At 41.8% G+C, this 22,739-nt stretch overlaps 2 protein-coding genes across 2 annotated transcripts; one reads left to right on the top strand and one right to left on the bottom strand.

The window, feature by feature from the left end:
• Positions 1 to 301: 301 nt before the first annotated feature.
• RB195_019341 (uncharacterized protein) lies at positions 302 to 877 on the top strand (the record flags this gene model as incomplete). Its single annotated transcript, XM_064187146.1, has 1 exon — positions 302 to 877. The coding sequence occupies one exon, from the start codon at positions 302 to 304 to the stop codon at positions 875 to 877; it is 576 nt and encodes a 191-aa protein (XP_064043027.1).
• A 9,154-nt stretch (positions 878 to 10,031) lies between these two features.
• On the bottom strand, positions 10,032 to 10,391 carry RB195_019340 (uncharacterized protein; the record flags this gene model as incomplete). The annotated part of the gene is made up of 1 exon (XM_064187145.1): positions 10,032 to 10,391. The coding sequence occupies one exon, from the start codon at positions 10,389 to 10,391 to the stop codon at positions 10,032 to 10,034; it is 360 nt and encodes a 119-aa protein (XP_064043026.1).
• Positions 10,392 to 22,739: the final 12,348 nt, after the last annotated feature.

Below are 22,739 nucleotides of genomic sequence, written 5' to 3'. Positions count from 1 at the left end.
TGGTCCTTTTCATTTGACCTAGACCGGAACTCGCCGGAGTGAATGCGTGAAAGGCGCTCCGTCGGAAAATGAGCTGGACCTAGCAATATATGAATCGCTGTGAAAGAGTCGTGCAGGGTTTGGCGTTGTGTAGGATGCACAATGGTAGAGCTTGCTGCTTTATTCAAAAGGTTACAGAGAAGTATACAAAATTATACTTGTTCTACGCTAAGACATTGATTTTTTATAGTAGAAGAAGTACAAAGTGGCACAGGGAAACGGGAAATTTTGAATATAGTAGTGGCTGCCCTATTCGAAGCCAATGCAAATAGCGTTTCTCGACTTTGAGGCCGCGTTCGACTCTCCTCACCGAGGCCGTCTTCTCAACGAGATCCGCGCCGATGGAGTACCGGGAAAGTTTGTTCGCTTGCTTGATGACATGAATCAACGAACAACTGCTGCAGTTCGAACACCAGGCGGACGTACAACACCGTCTGAGGTGGTAACTGAAGTAAAACAAGGGACAGTGGCAGGACTCTTCCTGTTCAATTTCGCCGTCGACGACATTATGCGAAGAACAGTCGACCAGTGTCCTGCCGACATTGTCTTAGCATCATCAGGGTGCCCTTTGACTGAACTCGAGTACGCCGAAGATGTCGTTATATTCACGGAAAGCAGTACGAAACTTCAACATGTTGTCAAACTTGTATCGAAGCTGGCTGCAGCCTATGGACTACGCCTACGCCCTGATAATCCATCAAAAGTGACTCAAGTAAATCGTCTTCGCTTCTTTGGTCATATATTAAGAAGAACGGCAGATCGTCTTGTTCAACGAGTTCTTAGGAGTTTGTCGGGTTCGAGCTGGAAGAAGCCATCTGGCCGAAGACGGAAGTTCTAGACTGAGGTGGTGAAAGAGGACCTGAGTACACTCGGCGTGGATAGGCAGTTCAGGTGAGATGTAAGGTTTCGCAGAATATAGATTAGCGACGAATGGATTGATTCTGTGCAAGCTCTCGTAGAAGATTGAGAAGGTTGGGCAGAGCTGTGCTCAAGGACGGCACACCTCGGCGAAGATGCGGGTGATCGCGTCAGGCGATGACATCAGCCCGCCGATTAAATAAATAAATAAAAATAGTGGCTGCCCTGGCGAGTTGGCAGACAAATGGGAGTGTAGAATAGAGCTGGCACAAAACCTTCAGCCTACAATTAAATTGCCATTTAGTGATCATGGAACAGTGGATCACTTGCTGCGTACTCGTTGTAGAAAAAAACTGACAGTGCGACTGCTGCTCATCGGGAATCACGACATCATTACAACTGAGAACGTCACGCTGCAATTTCCAAAGCGCCCTTTACAAGTCTTTTTGTTTCAACAAAAAGACTTGTGAAGTCATATTTCTTACTCTTGCGAGAGTTACTTCAAAACTTTCCCTTTTTGGTGCCATCCTGTAGGAGAAGAAGAAACGACGAGCAAAATGAGCACTTTTGAAGAAAAGAGACGTTATGTTAGCGAATGGTTATGGCAGTTGGCTACAAATGAAATTTTAAATTTTCCCCTTAGATTCATACGGGAGCATCTTAGTCGCACGCTGCGTAAATACCGTACACGTCTATCAAAATTATATGTACATGACAGATATGAAATCGTTGCCGAAGACATTCTATGTAGTTCTATTATGAGGATATTTGTTTTGTTTTTTAAAATTATTTAATTTAACCAGGAAATTCACCGATTTACAGAATGAAGAACGAAAACACACTGTCGATATAACGCTGGAGGAATTAATGGAACAAAGCCGAAAGCAAAGAAATAACTGTATTCGGTCACCTGTAGATGGGAGATCAGGTAGTTTTCCTTTTACGGGAGGTGAAAAAGTCTTTATGCAATGTTGTTTTCCCCTGAACGCTTTAAAGCATCGCCTCAGGCATCGAATCTGACGTGGTATGGATTTTCCAGGGCCAGAGACAATACGATGGCGTAGACTGCAAAAGCGGGTAGTGAAAATCTATTCGAACGCGACGATGGGCAATTCATTTCGTTCGACGAATCGCAAGCGGGGGCGGGGCACAACGGTGGCGCGTTACAATAGAGGACGTCGTAAGGAACCGCATTCCAAAGCCGTCTGTTTACAGTGATGCTGGGAGAGAAGAGTGAGTTCCCACTCGTTTTTGTAATCTACTCGGAAATCCATACTACGTTATTCGTGGGGTGATGCCTTTAAAGATAGCGCGAGGAGCCTGCCGAACGTCCTAGCAGAAGAAACTGTTTGTCAAAGACAGTGACTGAACGGAATAAAGAAACCCTATATAGAAAGTTTACCAGATTCCATCAGCATTTAGTTTCTGCTAGTTTCAATGAGAATAAGATATTCTTTACTGCTTTGCGTTTCATTCAAAGCGCCATAAGGTGTGCGTTCGTTGCACAACACTTGAACTAGGCTTTTTCATAGCTTAGTGATTAGATTTCTTATGAGATCAACCATAAGAAAAGTTTCATGTGATCATGAAAAAAAGAACCTTTGTGGAAAATTAAGCATTTTTTCAAGAAGAATCACGCATGCAGACGGCATCAGAGACATAGTTAAGATATAAGTAAAGCGGCGGAGCGAGGTGTTCGTATGCGAAAGCAGGAAGCAGCAGAAGGTGTTCCGATACTTCTCAGGAATAAGAAAAGTGGTGAGCGGAGCTGATGGTGTGTCAAAGCAGGAAACCCACTAGCTTACTGGAGAAATCCTGCAGTTGAAGTGCCCGACACAATTGCTTTCACCAGTTGGTAATCGCGATATTTGTTCGTGCAGGGAATTCATCTGATAGGACTATAGGTTTTAATACATCGCAACGTTATTAATGGAAAAATGTACTGGAGCTTAGATTCTGACAGTGATTGCGACCTATACCATGGAGGAAAAGGGATAAGCGATGTATCCAACTCCTCCCCCATCGCATGCTCAACCTCACTAGCAAATCCGGCGATCCTAGAACGATGAAATGCCTGCTGGGAAGTGGCTGCATCGAACAATCGGCAACACAAATAATAAAGATCACCTCTTAAAACTTCGCTAACCTCGTCAATGTACGCAGAACAAATTAAACAACGAAGCACATACAATTACGTTTTCAAAGCTAAGGGCAGGTGTATTTCAGATATTTTGGATTCGAGCTCGACCCCGAGTGCAAGTTGGATAGATTTACACTGTCAGCACTTTACCATGTGACCTGAAGCCTGAAGGTCACCCTTCCCCCCAAATGATGTTAAAAGATAAAAGATAGAGCGCCCATAGTCAATCAATCTCTGTGCGGATGCACCTACACATTTGACTTACAATTCGTATGAGGCTCATGAATGCCTTGAAGGCCGCGAATCTGATGTGATGAGGGAATCTGCGGAAGAAACTAGAGATGGAGTCATAGATTGCGGGACACGGGGTGGTTCCTCTCATCTCTTCCTAACCGTAAAAAAAACGGCGTGGAAGAAACTGTTTCTTACGACATTTTCAGTGGCAATGCTCCCTTTGTGCTCGCGCCGCATCCAGGAGCTAGGAGTTGACCCCTATTGAGTCTTCTCACCTACCTATTCAAGTAGACCACTGATCAGGCTGCAGAGGGGATCGGAACGTGTAGAAAGTTGTAGCGTTCTAAAGCCGCTCGTGGGATCCCGCAGTCTACAATCCCATCTCGAGCTTTTCGCGCGGGTCCCAAACCACGTCGGATTCGTGGTATGCTACTTATAAAATGACTTGCAGTGTGTCAACTCTGCGCTTCTCTCCTCCCAAACAATTCAAACAACTGCCACCAATTGTTCACCCGATTGGATAAAAAGCTGGTTTTCACTACTGCGGTTTCGAGCCGTGGGTCGTGCAGTCGCCCCTAACATTTTGCTGACTATCACCCTATTACAGCCAAATGATTTTACTTCTCTCATTCCGCGAGCGATACCCCTAAGAGATGCATTCTCTGAATTGCTCGCTAGCAGTCTTCAAATATCTATTGAATAACCAACTTTCTCGCTCATTGAAGTGTTTTCTACCAATACCGTCAATTCGCTGCGTGAACAGAGTTCATAAACATACGGGAACAAAATGAATTTGAAATATGGCTAACGAAACAACAGTGTGTCACTGAAAAAGCGAAAACATCAAAGAGTGGAAATTTGATGCTTTTAAAAAAAAAACTATTATATACTAAGAGAAGCTATGTAGCAAAAAATTACCACCAGACGACAAAAAACCTCACCCTACACATCGGTCCAACACTACAGGTGATTGTGCAGGCCAGACACGCGCTACTCAAACGATTCTGACTTGAAGTGAGTGCGTAGGCGTATCCCCACAGGAAATGCTCATCGTCATGCACTTTATCCTTTAAGACGGGCGTTCTAATGAAAAATAGCGCAGTGAGTGACTTAGATAGTAGTTTGGCGACTTGGCACATCACCTCTCATATTTGACGGATGCGCTTGGATATGATTTATAAACCCTACTCTTGCGAAGTGTGTACACTATTTGATCATTTTTTATTTTATTATTTATAACTGTAGATTACTTACCGTATCTACCCAAAAATATCAGCACTGAAATACAGGTGCAAGGAAAGCGCAAAAAAAGGAATAGAGTAGAAGTAAAAAGAACGAGACGGGATTGAAAGGGAAAGGAAGAATAGCAGAACTCAAAGTCCGTAAGTGTGAAGCAGCGTCAGAGCTACGAGCGCCGCCGCGACTCGATCAACCTCTTCGCGTCAACGGCGCTCCGTTTGAAATCTGTAATCCTAGCAAAGCTCTCCAAAGCCACGGAGTATTTCATCGCCATAAATAGAGTAAGAATGAACTAAGAATCGACTCAAAAAGAAAGATCATTGTGTGTCCCAGGAGTAAAATCCGATGCTCAATTCGTACATCTAACGGACGTAATTAAACACCTACTTAAGTTTAGCAATTATATATTTTCCTGATTTGGTAGATTATTTGGCTTTTTCAAACAAATTCCCTTTAGAACATCGGGAACAGAAAATGGACGTATCAAAACTCGAAAATCCATATTAAAACACAGATTGCCTGCTGACTTATCTCTTCTTGAGCATCTTAATAAGTCAAATCAATCAAAATAGTTTCTGAATCGTTAATTGGTTGATGTGTGTAACAGAAAGGAAAAATAAGAAGGGAGGAGCATTAAGACTTATATTGCCAAGAAAGACACCTAGCGTCTTTTTTGTCCCCATGCTGTAACTTTTGTGGCGAAGATTTCAGAAAGGATAGGTTTTCAGCATGCGATTTAGATGTGGTTGAATGAAATAAAATGTAACACATGGCGATCGCCATATTCGATCTCCAACAACCTCTGCATAGGGGCATCTAGCTGGGTTCGCGAAATCAGAGCTTTCCATCCCACTCGGAACACACTGAAATAGAAGTAGAGGTTACGATACTCTCTTCGAATCCAAGACCACAGCGAGCAGAACAGGAGAGGCAGAATACTATCACACTTGTTATGGTGTAGACGTGGATTTCAATTTCAGTTTCAATTGAAGCACGACACAACTAGTGCTCAGCACTTCATCTATCCTTTAACAAAAACCAATGCTATTGATACAATAACTTAGGGACTGTCGGGAAGTGTGCAGCGGACGCGAGTTCGTTTCATGTTATTCAATTCATTTCGTCCACACATTTCATTCGTAATTCATTGGAACATGAAAAAGATGTGCTTACGTAACTGTAGCGGTTTCTGAGTGTAACTGAAGGAGACAACCTAGAGGCATCAGCCCCCGAATCTGGGGTGCTATGGATTTCCAACGGCCAAAAACTATACGGGGCAGTAGATTGTACGTACGAGTGGGATTCCGTTCATTTGTTCGCAATCGCCGCAAAAAACGGCTCGGAAGATGCAGCCCGTGCACACGGGTGGCGCGCTCCAACGGAACTCGCCGTGGGGACGCTCGGAGTTCTACGCGAGCGCGACGCGCTGGCGTAGAATACCGCCGCATCTTCACGCGCCGCATCTTCCGGGCCGTTTTTTGCGGCGATTAGGAAGAAATGAGCGGGATCTCACCCGTTTCTGCGATCTATGACCTACAGTTTTTGGCCATTGCAGATCCATACCATCACAGACACGTGGGGTGATGCCTTTAAGGTAATTCGTAGTTGGAGCGGGGTCGTGTGCTCCTACGCTTGCTCCCTACTCTGCTTCTGGAAGCTCGATCTTCCTTTTTCTTTTGGTAGTTTTACTGTACATGTCACAGATCTTCTATGTTCAGGTTTAGGGCCCGACTGACCTATTTATTCACTTCCAGAAATAACCGCGCGATTGATTGCCCCCTCCCGCAATTTACTCGACAACATATTCCCTATTGTTATTATTGCTCCCTGAAATAATAATTTGTTGTCAATTTGTCATTTTTACTTATCTGATCTTACTAATCATTCCGTTTATTGACTGAAAGAGCTAGATTGGGCAACAAAAAGGAAATACTTGTACGATACTCGATCCCTTTTCAGCAAAAAGCCTGTCACTGAAGGAAAGATAATAAACATAATGAAATATGTACATGTTCTCTGCTCCTGCTGTGAAAGATGACACACCTTGATAATGTTTACAAACCTATCTAGAGGAGCAAATCCGTGGATGTGCAGGTGAAAAGAGAAATTCAGTTCACCTAAAATAGAAACATCACATATGCCTTCCAGAAACTCATCATTCTGGGTCATATACGTGCTGGCGACCTGAATTTCCCTTGACCACCAACCGCTTTTGGGCGCATTCGAAAATTTCCGCTATTTACACGAGATCGGCAGGCGCCATCATGAGGACAAGGCTATTATGTTACGGAAATTCTGCGGCAGTACTCTCCTAATGGCCAAACTAGGGAAGGTTTTTTGAGGGGATTTAGGGTTTTGTCCAGAATTATAGGGTTTGGAGCATATTCTACAAGTATATCGGTCAGAGCATCAAGTGAAACTTGAAAATTCAGAAATCGGAGAACTTAGGTTTTCCTAAATCCACTGACTTCTGTGTTTGTAAAGACAAATTCTCATTTTTGCTGCGACACAAATCACATCCAGAGCCTTTTCAAATAAAGGAAATGACAACGTCAAAAATGCATGAGAAAGCCGTCTTCAAGCGGCAATAAGTCGCCGTTTTTTCCTCCTATGCGGGTGAGGAGAAAATTCACTTCGTTCACTTCTTCTTGTCCTATCGACGCATTGCACTTCTAAGACAAGATGCTCAGGACTGCGTGTAGTGAAGGAGGAAGAGCGGAGCAATTAGTTTCCTTCGGTCAGTACAATCTTGGTGCTTCCGGCAGTATCACTCGTTATGAGACGCTTTCGTGCATCAATCACACTCTTCCTCCTTTTTTTTTCATTCTCGTGTTCTTTTTATTCTTTGATCACAGCTGTGAAATGAACAAAACGAGCGGTAAAACGTCCATATGTTTGAAGGAGACAGCACCAATCAACTTCGGAGTGCACTCAATTTATATACATATTAAGAATGCATCGAAAGAGCAGATCTGTCCATACGTACTTTCGGTATTGACTGTCGTCATTATTGCATTCGCGAACCAGTACTGAGAACCACCGTTTGCAAAAATCTTTCAAAATAAAACATTATCAAGTGACTGGAAAAACAGGCAATGTAATTAAAAAGAGTTACAGCGAACGTTAGAGCGTCAAGAATGTCATGATGGATTCTCTTCGGAACTACACATTATTTGAATACCTTCAGAATAACTTAATAGTTCTCTTTTTTTCAAAATAGTGGAATACTTCAGCAAGTAACTGCACCCATCTGCTCTTCTTTTCTTTTGTAATGTTTCCCTTTTTCCAGATCACGAAAGAGTTGTCCCTGCGAGATCCAAGAGAAACATCAAGTGATTTTTCGAAGAACTCTGTGTTCTTTATGAACGTCGTTTTGCTCAGGCTCAACTGAGCACCGATTTTTCAGTATCTTTCTTCGAATCCGACCAGCATGTGTTCAACCTGTCTAACGCTTAGTGTTATCAGAAGGTCCATTCAGTAAAAAGAATGTAGCTTAATGCCCAATCTTCAACTTTCTCTCATGTATGATTCTCGTCGAATTTTACAAAAGGGTACCTCATAGAAAACATATTCCTCATCTCTCTTGAAGAGATCCGAACCAAAATGGTGGTCTCGCTTTGTGAATTTCGCGGCTTTCTCTCCTATCCCAGGAAGAAAAGTGTACCGGAGGAGGTTCCGGACCATCGACCGCGTGGCTACAACGGACCTCTGTCCGACTGCGCCACACCCGCCCTGAGACGTGATAAATGTGCCGAATATTCAAATCTAACTTGACAACCAACTGGCTTTCTAGTTCTTTCAACAATAGAAGACTCGAACCGGAGGTCTACTGCTCGAGAGGACATGAATCAGTACCAGATAAATGCTTTAATCGCCTACGATCCAGCATCAAGCTTCGAGCAAAGGAAAGTCAACTCCTCCTATTTTGGCTTTAAGGAAGTTGTTTAAAGAAAACCTTATTTTCTAAAAGCTATATTGGCCACTCCATCTTCAAGAGTGGTCGTTGTCACTACGTTCAACAAGGAATGAGATCATCTCCTCCTCCGGTACACTTTTCTTCCTGGGATAGGAGAGAAAGCCGCGAAATTCACAAAGCGAGACCACCATTTTGGTTCGGATCTCTTCAAGAGAGATGAGGAATATGTTTTACTCCTCCGTGGTCAATGAATTGGTACCAGAGTTGTCTAGGAGGAAAAACACACTGACCTGATTATCGGCTGGCCCCCAAAAGTCATTGTATAGGCCAACGTGCGTTCTATAACCTCAACTATTACGAATTTCAGTAAAACGCGTTGGCACATCCCAAGTGGATTGATAAGCCAGTGACTTCCTTATGATATCTCTTCGTTCTTGGAAAGTAGATTTATTAAAGAGAAAATTTTCAAATCCGATATTTTAGCATGTATTTCACTAGTATAATCTAATGGTACCTTTTTTAAGCCTAAGAGCAGAGGTGAGAACATGATGAAGCCGTCTGTAGTAGAAATGACCTACATTTGAGAATGCCTCGTTGCTCATTTAGAGTTGCTTCTAACTCGCGCCATAATTGTAGATAGCAATTGGCAGTGATTAATGGACATGCCGCGAAAAGATTTTCGAGAAGCAGTCATAGCCTTCGCAAATGCCTCAGAAGATTAAGAGAACTACAAAGAACAAAGAGAAAAGTGGAACAGGGATGATAAAATAATGACTACAGTAGCCACTGTCTTTTCGCGCTATTTCAGACTTCATCTCGTCAGCTAAGTGCAACCAGTGCGCGGTATAATCTCCTCTTCCCACCGTCGGCTACTAAAGAGGTCTAGGACTGCAAAGGAAGTGACAACATATTGACAAGAAGACAGAAGAACAGACTGTGAAGAAGTGAATTTGCACATTTGCACCACATGTTGGATGAGCTGAATTTGAACGAATTTCTTCAGTTCAACAAAAACCTTAGTTTCAAGTATTGTTCACCTTGCTGGCCATCCTAGAACAGACGATAGGAATATGGCTGTTAAAAATTATCTTCCCATTCGGCTTTTCTTTACTATCGCAATCGTTGTCGATCCCGACCAGGTAAGAAAATTAGTTTTGAATGTCTAGAATACCAAACTGAAGGCTGTATTTTTGTCTTCAGTTCAGCATTCTAGACGTTGTTCCTCGACAAATGTACATCAACTCTGCACAACTGTGGTATCTCTGTTTCTTTAGGTGGGAGATCATCTTGATCACTTTGTCTCCCGTTGTTCGTCGATTCGCTCGATTGCATTTTTCCATGACTACAAAAGTCTACATCCGCGATCTCTAGCAGTTTTGAGAGTTACAGTAACCGCCAGTGAAAATTAGATAAAAGGGTCCAAAGTAGACCCATCCTGCTGTAATTCCAATAAGAAGAATAAGCTGCACTCAAACAAAAAGAAGAATGGCTTGACTGACTTATTCGGCGGGCGGATGTGTGGGATGTTAAGGCCTAACGCGGCTATCCGCATCTTTGCCGGGGTGTGTCGTCCATGAACATATCCGAGCCCATCCTATTTGATCTTCAGCTAGAGTTCGCATAGAAACTGTCCATGTGTTTTTTATTCTTATTCCACAAGCGGCAGAATCTTACGGCTCGACTAAACTGCGTTTCAACGCCAAGTGTCCTTAGATCTTCCTTCACTACCTCCGTCCAAAACTTTCTTTTACGACCAGGGGGCCTGTTCCAAATAGGATCTGGAAGCATCTTCTGGACAACTTGGACAAGCCGATTAGACGGTCTCATCATAACGTGACCATAGAACCAGAAATGGTTTTCCATGACTCCTTCAGAAGGCCGAGCAAGATGTTGACCTTTTCCATTTGTCATCCGTCGGTACACCATATCCACCTTCGAGTAAAGTTCTTCGTTATGGCACACCATCGGCTAAAAGTAGCCTACCAGTCGTTTAAACAATTTTCCCTCCTTGCAGTCAAGCTTCTCCATCATCGCCGACGGCACTGCCCAAGTCTCCGATCCATACATCATGAAAAGAAGAATAATAAGAGAAATTAGAGCGGAAGTGCAATTCTAGGTTTGCAACATACTTTATTGAGCTCAGGAACTGATCTTTATCATCTTTCCCAAACTTGCGGGTGGAAAAACTTTAAACAAAAAAGGTAAGTTCTTTTTAAAAAAAAATTGGTGGGAACAATGGGGATAACTGCAACTGGGGTTACACTACTGTTCAACTTGCAATAGTTTTTCTATTTAAAAAATATAAAAAGGAAAGAATTTCTCTACATCCACGATTTACTATCACTTTACTGTTGCGTAATCCACCTTTGAGGTTAGCATTTTCATTCTTGGATCGCGAGGAATTACTGCGCTATCCCCTTTCAACGATAGAGGACACCATTTTTTTCTGGATATAACTACCTATGCGAATTTATCCTTGACCATTCTCGAAATTAATTTAATTCATTCTGCTGCTAAATTTTTACCAAGGGCAAAAGTCGTGATCCTGGACGTCGTACTCGAAGTTTTGAACTGATACAACGAACAAAAGTTCATTGCATTGGTTCAGGAATTTGAAACTTGTGTGATAGTCTTGTATCAAGAACGAAAAGAATGTCCGACAAAAACTGTGAAAAGTGTAGGTAGACGTGCTTTTCAGTTGGCTCACGGTCCAGCAATTTAGTCAGCTTTCAATTTTCAATTCTACTACCTTCAACAGAAAAAAAGAGAAAAGCAAAGGCTTCTGTCAACAACCCTGATCCTTTAGACCAAAGTAGCATGGAAGGGAAATGATAAACTTGAGTTTTGAAGCAAAGGTATTGCTTTGCGGTGAACTCTAAAAGTGGAAATGCGCTATACAAAAGGAAGGACATGACTTCACAATAGAAAAAAAATTGTCTAACTCGTTAAAAAAAGGAACCAAAAAAAAGAAAGAAGACAAACAAAAGGAACCCCTAGACATGAAGATGGCGAATTTTAGCAGTACTGGTGACGGGTTAATGAATCTCGTCACAGAGTCCTTGTCGTCACCGCAGTCCGTCAGATCCATGCGGAAATGAAGGCGTGATTTAGGTATCCTGGCAATGATTCGTTTGTGGATAAAAAGAGTCAAGCGGTGAATATACATTCCTACGCTTTAACACAGCTTATCTTGCTATATCCTGCTAATGGGTCTTGGCATATTTTTTTACTTAAAGAAAGTTAAAAATTTCCTTATTTTGTTGGTGCAAAAACCGATGATCAACAAAGTAATTACCCTCATTATCGGCTACATCTAGCCACTTAGAGGCATCATCCCACGAATCTGGCGAGGTATGTATTTTCGTTAGAGTATACCCATACTGTAGATTATGTATACAGGGGTGCTTCGCTCATCTCTCCCTGCATCAGTGTAAACGGGCGATTCCGGAGCGCTGTTCCTTGCGGCGTCCTCTATTGGAACGCGCCACTCTCGCGCCCCGCTCCTGTATTTGATTCGTCAAATGGAATAAATTACTTATCGGGACGTCCGAATGGATTTTCGACGAATCGCAGGCGGGGGCGGGGCGCTAAGATGACGCGTTGCAATAGAGATAAAGGAAAAAAGGAACCGCATTCCGAAGCCGTCTGTTTACAGTGATGCAGAGAGGGATGAGCGGAACCACCCCCGTATACATAATCTACGACCCCATATAGGCATACTCCAAAATTCATGCCACGCCAGATTCGTGGGATGATGCCTTCAATAGCGAAAGTCTTAGTGCTCTTCTTCCAGAAAGAAAGAGGTTGTGACGATAAAAATCGTTGATTACGTTTTTGAGCTCATTGCTGTCTTTGAATGCTTTCTTATTTCTCACACAAGTCCTGTTTCAGAGCCCGGAACTGGTGGTAATCGGGTGGGACGAGGTCCGGGCCATAGAAAGGGAGGAGCACAGTCGTCCAGCCCGTGCCCTCCCGAACCTGCCGTGTTAGGTTTGGCGCGTGAGGTCTCGCTTGTCATGCAGCAGCGCTACATCGAGGCGTGCACTGGGTCAGCCAATTTCTGGATTCAGATTCGGACTTCATGTACAGATTCCAGAACAGAACAGGGTCCGAATCCTACAATACAAAAAAATCAAATGTGTTGAAAAAGATGTACAAATACTCAGTGCGAAGCCACTGCGCAGTGTTTGCACCGCGAAATCGCTCAGATCATAATGCATAGCACGGCTTGGAAAAGTAGAAACCAGTTCCGTTCCACTGCACCGATTCTACCGAGGAAAAATATGTTAGAATAGTACCAGACGATCTGTGAACTAAGAAAACAACAGCAAGCAGTTGTAGTAATGTTTGTTTACAGGTACAAAAATACAATTACTCCAAACTTGACTCTTTGAAACTTTGTACCTGGAAAGTCAAACGAAAGAAATGCAAGAAATGGATCTAACCACAGCGCGACTGCGATGTTAGCGGATCACCGGCTGTTCGAGTTGCGCCACAAATGGTAATTAATAACGCTGTTTCTTGCATCTGACCCCGTAAACAGCCCGCAAACACCAGCTCTTTGATCACATGCATTCTTCTTTGCATATCATGATTGGATTTTTGGCTGTTATATAAAACGTTTTCAATGTTTTTTGCGCTGGAATATCTGGTTCACGCGCCAAGATCGTGAGAGCTATAGTCAGGTCAGAACGACATGAACCACGGACAGTTGCGTAAGCGGCCGCTCTCGGAAGCGGTGGGATATAGACAGCGGTTGGCATCGGGTGGGACCATGGCGAATTGCAGGGATGGGTGGCGGTAGCGAGGATCATTACACGATCCCAAGCGCTGCGCTTCACCGCTCCGCTTCGAGCGCAGACGTTTGCACAGCTGTGTGCTTCATGTCGTTTTGACCCAACTATATCTTGGAAGGGGTGTTGTCATAATACTGTCTGCGATGAGCACCCAAAAGGGTTGATGTTTTTGATTTTACGAGTGCGTCTAGGTGCTCCTTGAAGCGGGTACATAGTGGTCTTCCTGTTTCGCCGATGTACTCAGCTCCATAACTGACAGGTGATTAGATAGATAACCGCCGATACCACGTAATCACCCTGCCTTCCATTCGGATAAACGACACAGTTTGTGTCTCACAAAGCCTGTCAGAGGCACGATTGCAGAATAGCTGCTTCTTCATGTTCGCAGGTGTTATGTTCACTACTCCAACTGACTCTTGCGTCGTAAACTTGCTCACACTTTCTTGCTTATATCACTCGGAATAAAAGAAAGGCAGAAGAGGTTATTTGTCGTCTATTCTACCAAGGTGCACTGGCGTTCTGTCACATGGCCCCGTTTTGAATGGGAAACGTTTGCTGGGCACCCTTTAGACTTAGCAATATGGTTAGCATGTTTGTTGAGGCAATGCGCCCTTGAGCCTCACATTGTCGTTGCAGCTATCTTAAACGTATTTGTAATGACTGATTTTTTGGTCTTCCAGGGTAATGAATTAGAATTCTCTTACAACTCGGTTTTCGGTATAACTTTGTTTCCCAATATCTCCCGTACAAATAAGCCTGCATTCACAAATGAGCCTGTATTTCAGATTGAGAGACGGCAGCCAATTCCTCTCATTTTTTTCTCCTCGTGTAGCTCAATCTGTCGGGATTCTTTGTTCAAAAGATCGAAGCAAGTGCCCATTTTGGTTTGTCTTGGACATATAACGCAACAATCATCTATACGTCGGCAGTACAAAAGAGGTTCACGTTTCAGTAATTGTTTTTCCACCTAGAACATAAAAGCAGGGGCTAATATGTAAGCAAGTCTTTGTTTCATGCCCAAGCTTCTAATACGTCTATAGTATTGTGCAGCGAGATGCAGAACGTTAAATTCAGCAGCGCCAATACTTGCTGTACGTATGGAGGATTTTTTCGATAGAGAATTTCTTGCCCCACAACACCTTTTTGCTACGATGTTTTTTTTATTGTAAATTGTTTTCAGATAACTGAGACATGGTATCTGCTGGACAAAATGAAGCATTTTGTCACTACTTGTTTTTTGCATTCGATGGAGGTCGCTGGAGTTGATATTGGTGTTCTGCGTGGAGGAGTAGTGTTTGAAAATAACGCAATTTTTCTTCGCACTTCAAGAAATATTGCAAATTAATTATAAGCTTACCATCTACTGCTGTTCCTCCCATTTTTTGATGCTTCCTCTCATCAACAAAAGTTTTTAGCTACCTTAGCGTCTTGATGCTTTTTCCTGATGTCTATTGTTTTTGCATTATTTCACGTTTTTCCCTGTCTTACTTCGTCCTTTTTTCGGATTTTTCCACGCCTCATTTAATGCCTTCAACGCATAACACAAATCTCGCAAACAGCTTCAGCGGATTTATAACCTCGATTAATTACGGAAAATTGGAGGTGTTAAGAATGCTCCATTATGTTCATCTGACCCTCCAATTTAACGATCTGAAAAAAACAAGAATCAATGATACCAAATAAACGGAGCATTGTAGTTTCGTAGGACGAGAAATTCTCTATCGAACTGATCAAAACGTCTTGAAAATGCTTCTCACTCCTTTTTGTATTTTTCGCTTGAAAAACGCCTAACACTTATTCCTGAACCTGATCTATGGCGTACACTACTGTTTATTTTGAAGAAGCTGGAAGAATGTTGAGCTTGTGTACATTACATACAAAGTACATTTGGCTGGTAAAAGGAGTGGAAGTTCGATGACACCGGCACAAAAATGAGAGATATGGAAATAAGTTTGAAGTAGCGTATATGATATTAGCCGAGAAGGAAATATCTGCCAGGAAGGCGTTGAAAGCATTCTGGATTCCCTTCGGGAATCCATACATAATTACCAGAAAAAGGGCTTATGTATTACTAGTCACGTTTCGTTGCTGTTTCGCTTTGTGAGCTATATGATTGTCCTTTGGTGACAACGTGCAAGAATGCGGAGGTCTATCGAACCCACCAGTCGGTGAGACTGTTCAGTTTCTTCTCCTCTGTGGAGTTTTTGCAAAATGTACTTACAACGCCATCGAGGCTTGACAGTTGACAATGATAGAAAAATTTGACATTATATCCCGTATATATATACTCTTGGAAACCTCGGATCATTTTCAGCATTTTCAGGGCTTTGATAAAGACGAGGGTCCGAAGCGTCAGGTCATAAATAAAGTTTCATCAAAACCTCACTGAGAAAACAAGGAATCATGAAAATCATTCTTTTTTCATAAATATCGCTTCCAGAAAAGAATAACCCGAATGAAATCCCCAGAATATGCTATATTACTATTTAGATATTAAAATGTTTGTTTCGCTTTTGAAGGGTTGTAGAGGTATCAAAAATAAAAATCTGCTCTGGAACGACTTTGCCATAATCGTATTTCGTATGGTACTCCAGTGGTTGTCCCAGTAATGCCAAATCGGTTAATGGGAACGAAGATGTCGTCTGCCACATCTTATTGTAATTTCTCAAAGTTCACATTTCACCGATTAGGATTTATTTGTGGACAAATGGTGAGCTCTTGAAGAAAATATTCAAATGCAAATAAATGGCCCGTGACTTTGCTAGAGTGTTGAATTTCTCTTCTTTGTGGAATTGCGCCGTCTGAATTTCTGGATTGCTTAAGAAGGTACACAGAAAATAAGCTAAACCCGTAAATCTACATTTTCTGATTGTTTCAGCGAATTTCAAAGTTCGGAGACTAAAGCAATATCGTGATAATATCGAGGGAACAGTTGAGAGACAGGAAAGTAAAAGTAGTAGATTGTGAAATGAAGATGAAAAGAATAAGGAAAGAAAACGATGGGATGATGCTTCGAACTTTTCCAGTGAGAATAAGGAAGGACGGCGAAAACGTTTTCTGGAGTATTCGAATTTCCTGCCACGTACTTGTAAGGTCCCTGAAGGGCACAATGCTGCTCGATGATCCACAACTCGCAGTAGCTGCTGGAGGAGGAGGGTGCGCTAATGCTCGCTGGGGAAATTGCTCAGATGAAATTTGCTCTCGATTATGAGATTCGCAGGGCGGAGCAGGTCGAAAATCTCGTCATCTCAAACTTGAACGCGAGTCGATGCCGGGTCCTATCAAGTTCTTCCCGTATCTGTACTATGTGTAGGAAGCTCCTAAGTAAGGGCAAGGTATTATGAAGGTACACGATCCATGCTGCTTTCATTCTTGATATACAGATGAAATGTGCTCGTAAATTATTGCAAGCCTGTGCAATCATATGCAACCATATTTGCCTTCCTAGATGAATAGTAATAATAATAATAACAATAATAATAATAACAGCAATAATGATAATAACAATAATAATAACAATATAAAAAGGATAAATTCTGGTGTATCAATCCTCGTACGAAGCGCCAACGCCTTTAAATTCAATTCGGAGTTGAGGTTCTTGAAGTTCACGAACATGTGGTAGCCTATACGGCTGTTAACACGCGTAATATTGATGATATAAAAACTAATAATAAGTAATGTGCCAGCGTAGTGTAATGAACTTCAAAATGATATAGACGTCCAACCTTCACCGAGCGGAATTGGATATCCATCGGTTCTGAAACTTAAAATCATTGGGTTTAGATACATATATGCTGGTCGCACTTTTTTTTTCCAAAGTTTATCTATTGTTCCACGTTTTTCCTAGAACAGACAACAACTAATTATTTTCCTTAGAACAGACAACTGCGAGATAGTCATTTTTCAGTATTTTCTTCACTTAGTACAAATTCTTCTCACTGTTCCAATAGCTTACTGATGTTTTGGATTGAGGAGTAATTTCTGACACTTTTTTTAAACATAGAAATGCACATGGAGAAAAAAGTGCCGGCAGCATAAAGTTTCATATAGTTTTGTAAGAAGTTTCTCGCTCTACAAGGCAGTTGCATTTTAGTTTCCCGGTTATATCGAAGTATGTTTTTCTCGGGTCGCTGAACTGTGTCAAGCGAAGAAAAAGAAGCAGTTTCGACACCGTCTGTTTATTGCACTTAATCGAGGTGCTGAAACCATCTTAGCTGCCCCCTTATGCTTTCTGTGTAAAGGCCGAATGAGCCAGGAAAAACTTCAAAAAAAAACCAAAAAGAAGGGGGAAACGAAGAGAAACATCGCGAAAAAACACCGTTAGGTATCGAAAAATGTTACGAGCGTTAGTGAGAGACTGCGAAAAAGAAGGAATGAATAATAAAGAAGAGTAAGATATTGTTTAATTCAACATAGTTTTTCTTTCGCAAAAAATCGAGAAGAAACGAGTTTTCCCCTATCTGTGACAATTACTCAACCGAACTGTGATTCATTACGAAGACAAACAGCGCGCAGTGTTTTTTTTTTGCATTATCCCTTCTCTTCACACAGCTCCAATCTCGGCTTCAACAGCCCCATCTTCTCAAATAAATTCAAAAAACGAATGCTGTCAAGAATGCTCAGTTTGATCCATTTGGCACTTCATTTTTGACTGAAAAAACAAGAATCAATAAAAAGAAAACGTCAGAGTACGGCCATTCCGTAGATCGGGGATTTTGGTATCGAATGATGCACAGCATTTTGTCAGCAGTTTCTATTTCTATGTACATTTTTGAAATCAAAAGACATGAATTAGGCCGACAACTTGCGCGCTGTCGGTGCAACGCACAAATGCTTCAAGATGTTTCTTAATTCTATAAAACAACGAGAGGAAGATGTCGAAAATGGCCTTCTTTGTCTGTTTGGTAAAGCCTTACTTTGATCTGAAACAAAGATTTAGTTAACGTCTAAATAAAAGTGATAAACACATTTGTAACGGAGCAAGGATGATGGAACAGTGTCGGCGTCAAATTTGTAACTTGACAAGAATTTGTCTACTTCAAAAAGAAGAAAAAAAACGTACTCCTTAACTACATAGCTCTGAGAATGTGTAGGTTGCTTTCTTCATGCGCTACGTTCCTAATTTTTCTTCTTTTTCTTTTCGGGTACTACAACAACCATAACCAATGCCACTGTATCTTCTGCACATTTATCATTTAGAGTTGTAAAATACCACTAGATCAGACCAATGACTATTCATTCACGTTCCATTCTTTCTATGACACCAGTAACGTTTAAGCTCATTGCAAATTCATGGTGAACTTTACAAAAAGTCGCTGCCCAATTGACAAGTGTTTTCATTTTCACTGATTTCCACGTGAAACGTCTCCTTTGCAGTTGGAGCCTACTGACAAGAACAGCAAATGAGTAGATTTTTTCTCTCAACGATGCTATCCACAATCATAATTGGCGAAAATCATAATAATATCTTTTTATCCTCCCACACAAGTCTGGTACCAATTTATCGACATCGGAGGGATGAAAGGATTGGTGAGCACTATGGCGGTTTCGAACCTCCGATCGATCGTGCAGGAAGCGGAACCTCTGACGGCTACACTACTGCTCACTACACTGGTGTTATATTTGCGTGGAAGGGTAAGGATATGCGCTGGATTCGTTAAGCACTACGGGTTCTGAATTAAAATCGAACTTTTTCCGAAAGGAATGATCAAGGCATTTCATCTTTCATCTTCTGTAGCTTGAAAGCATTTTTTTGTTATCCTGGTAGAACACCACAAAGTTTTAATTGTAGTCACTCGAAGTACTCGAACTCGAAGTAGTACTCGTTAGAAAATAGGCACGGCTTCGGTAAGTATCGAATCAACAAAAAGCCACCCCTTTAGACATCGATATTCGCAGCAGCTCTTATCTTCTTAGAAAGGTTCAGATTTTCTGTGGGTCTGCGACTTGAGTTGTTCGAACACTGAACACTGCGGTGCTACACTTCCGCAAATCAATATGGAAAACAGGAAGCGGGTGAAGGTTGGTGGTTCTTCTGTTATTTCTGCGACCCATGGTCGCAGCAGAAAGTCTTGAACCAAATGGGTGCGATCGAGGGGGGTAAAAGGAAACGGAAGTTCGTGTCAAGTAGAGAATGGCAGTGCTACGCGGCGGATGCGTCTCGATCACTGTGCTGAAGAAATTCGGCGTGGACCTCAAATAATATGCCCGTTCGCCCTCTCATAAGAGCCGTTTAATCATAAAAGTGGCTCCCATGGCAAGCATAATATGTGCGTAATGCTTGATATTAATTCTAGGAAAAGATCGAGTAAAGATTAGGCAGAAAAAAATCTTACTTCATGCCAGACAAGCAAAATGTCGCACATTCAAAACGAAAGGGGATTAAAGTCAGCAATGACCAAGTAAGCTATGTTCAACACTTTAATTTCAAAAGTCGCACCTCTAATTTTAATTTCAAAAGTTTACAGTTGAGGGAGCCTGACCCAAAGATATATCTGTGGTAATTAAAATTGCCCTCCTCAATTGTTTCAAAGTCTTCGACCTCCAGATGGTACAAATCTTCGATTTCCTGCACGTAATTCATTCCCGACGCAGCTATAATTCCTGAAAACAAACAATATTTGTTTTCAAGTAGTCGTTAGTGGAAATATCAGTTGTCTTCCTAGACTTCCCTGCAAGGATTAAGCAAGAGAATTATGTACATAGCTGCTTGTTCCTGAAAGTCTTCGCAAACACACTCATGGCTACCTGACTTCCGACAATTATAAGTAATTAGGCTAAGCTGGACCAAACGAATACCTCAGCAATATTTGATTTGGTTGCGTCCAACAAACCAAACATTGAGATTTACGCACTGAACTCATGTCAACAAATGACGTGACGAGACCTCTGCATTTCTAATACTGACCCAGGGCAAATAGTACCATATACTGTAACTCAGAGCAAATCCGTAACAAAGAAGTTTTGTTGCTGGGCTTTGAAAACCCTACTGACCTGCAACATAAAAATCGTTTGCGTTCCATTCCACATTTCCACCCTACATTTCATTTGATGCGCCTTTCTGGAGGGATTTTGTTCACTTTGCTGTTCATCGTGCCCAACGCGTTGACGACAATTTCGCTGAATGGTGCGCGGTATATTATTGTAGTCAAATGTGTTGTTTTCCGTTTGTTGTTTTGTTTTCCGTTCAAATAATCAGCTTAGACTTAGAAGTATCTCATGTTGCCATCCACAGACTATCCATTGAATGTCAAGTTTTATTTATATTTATATTTGTTTTATTTTTCACCAACAATTACAAAGAATTACCAAGAACGTTCATTACAACAATCAACAATTATGATTTGTTTGGAAGCAATCTAGACAGCAAAATTTGTTCCACTCACTGCATTTTGCCCTGGTCCTCTTAACCATGTTCAGGGCAGTCGATCTGCCCGAACATTGCTAAGAGTTTCAGAGATCGAACTGTAGCAGTCCCTAGCCTTTGCATCTGAATCAGAACTTGAAGCAGTCCAAGAACTCGCCACGTTCCGCTTGCGAGTTCTTGGACTGCTGATCGAAAGATGAAAGATGCTGATGAAGTAATTGATTCTGATTTTCTTAACTTTCTCGCAATACAAAAATCAAACCTTGACCAAGGCAGTCTGGGTTATGAGATGAAAAAACCACCGGATATGCCGTTTGGCCATCTTCCTCACAAACGGAGTACAGGCAGCCATCTGGTCGTTGAGGTCAACGAATCCTTTCATCACGTTATATTCAGCAACAGCCAAGTGCTTGCCGTTTGGATGAAAGCTGGCATCGTGTTTGGTAATTCACATACGAAGGTCCTTCTTGTCCTTCCATTTAAATTAATTTTCCAATTTTTTGGATTTTTTTGATTTTAATATATTCTTTTAATTTTGTTTAATTTTTAAATTATTTTTATGTAATGTTAACTTCAGCTTTTCATTACATATCTTTTAATACTTAATTTAGAATTTTTGATTTTTTAAACTAATTGTTTGATATTTTTGAATTTTAATTTTTTAACTCTTGGTTTTAATGTTTATTTTAATGATCATAATCAATCATTTATTTAAAAGTCAACAAACTTCCAACAAAGAAAAATGTGTCGCCCACAGGACACTCATGAAAAAAATGGCTCGTCGTCAACGTGCTAAACAGCGTTTGACAATGGTTAACCAGTGAAGCAAGATGAAGTCAAATCAGAAGAGAACTTCTGAAATAAGGGATCATTTTCGGTTTTAATCTGGATGACCTGGTACGGAGTAGCGAATGTCGTTTCTTCGTCCAATTAAACACACACTCTGTTTTCGCTAATTCAGAAGTGCTTATGTTCGATTTTATTCTCGACAAGGGATTGAGCCACAGGAAGAGAAAGGGTGAATGAAGTGCATAGCCATCATCAATCCACACTAAATTCAACAGCGGGCACCCTAACCCTTTTACTTCTCGTGCAGGTTTGACCCGCAGTTGAGGTAAAAGGTTAATGTGCTGGTTGTTGAACACTTTTTTGGATTATGCCATCACCTTCGACATCAATTCAGATTCGTTCGAGATTTTTGATGCCTGATGGATGCAATCCCACAAAGTGGTTTGCGGTGACCATCCCGTGCACCATCGTCACTGAGTCACTGACAGGGTGGTACGCGTTTCAGGTGGGTTATGCCTGTACGGGGTCGTAGATTGTGGGGAAGAAGGTGATTCCTTTCATCTCTTCCCAATCGCCGGTAAAAATCAGCCCGGAAGATGAGGCTTCGAGCGTCTCGCGGCGCTGTCGTCTACGAAGAGTTGTATTGGAGCGAGCCAGCCTTGTGCACGCGCCGCATTTTCCGGGCGTTTTTTTTTACGGCGATTAGGAAGAGATGAGCGGAATCACGCTCTTCCTCACAGTCTACGACATCGTAGAGGCATAACCCCCTGAAACCCCTACTACCCCATTATTCGTGGGGTTATGCCTTTAAGGCAAGACTTGCACTAATTTACTGACCCCGGTGAGTTGGAACATCATTTGAAGGATCACTATCGAACCTAATATGCAGCATCCCTCAGATGAATCTGAGTGGCCCATCTGAAAGAGAAGAAATTCATTCCTAGCTTCTTCCCAAGTAGAATTCTCTTTGTTAAAATAGCATGGTCAGTGGTCATGTCATGGTGGTCAGTTCCCTCCCTCGCTTAAATAAATAAATGTTAGACAACTTTTTCTTCGAAAGAAAATGGAAGTATTCCTCAAGACAACTGATAAGTAGGCCAGCTGCTTTTGTTCAAGAAATGCGTAACGCAGAGCTTCGCCTGCAATCTGCGCTAAGAACCAATTGCAGATCAAATTGTTAAACAAATCGTATAGAGATTCTCTTACGGACCATCAATCCATGGGAGAACCACATAAACCACATAGGTCATGGGATGGATGAAACATGTTAGGGAGTTGAATACTAGTTTTACTAGTAGTTGAATACTTTATTGTAATATGATTGTCAATAATTGCACAAATTACGGAAAGCGAAGTGACCGC

The sequence above is a fragment of the Necator americanus genome, chromosome II, assembly GCF_031761385.1.
Source record: "Necator americanus strain Aroian chromosome II, whole genome shotgun sequence".
NCBI classification, from domain to species: Eukaryota; Metazoa; Nematoda; class Chromadorea; order Rhabditida; family Ancylostomatidae; genus Necator; species Necator americanus.
The sequence above is the reverse complement of the archived record's forward strand: the minus strand, read 5'-3'. Positions and strand labels throughout refer to the sequence as shown.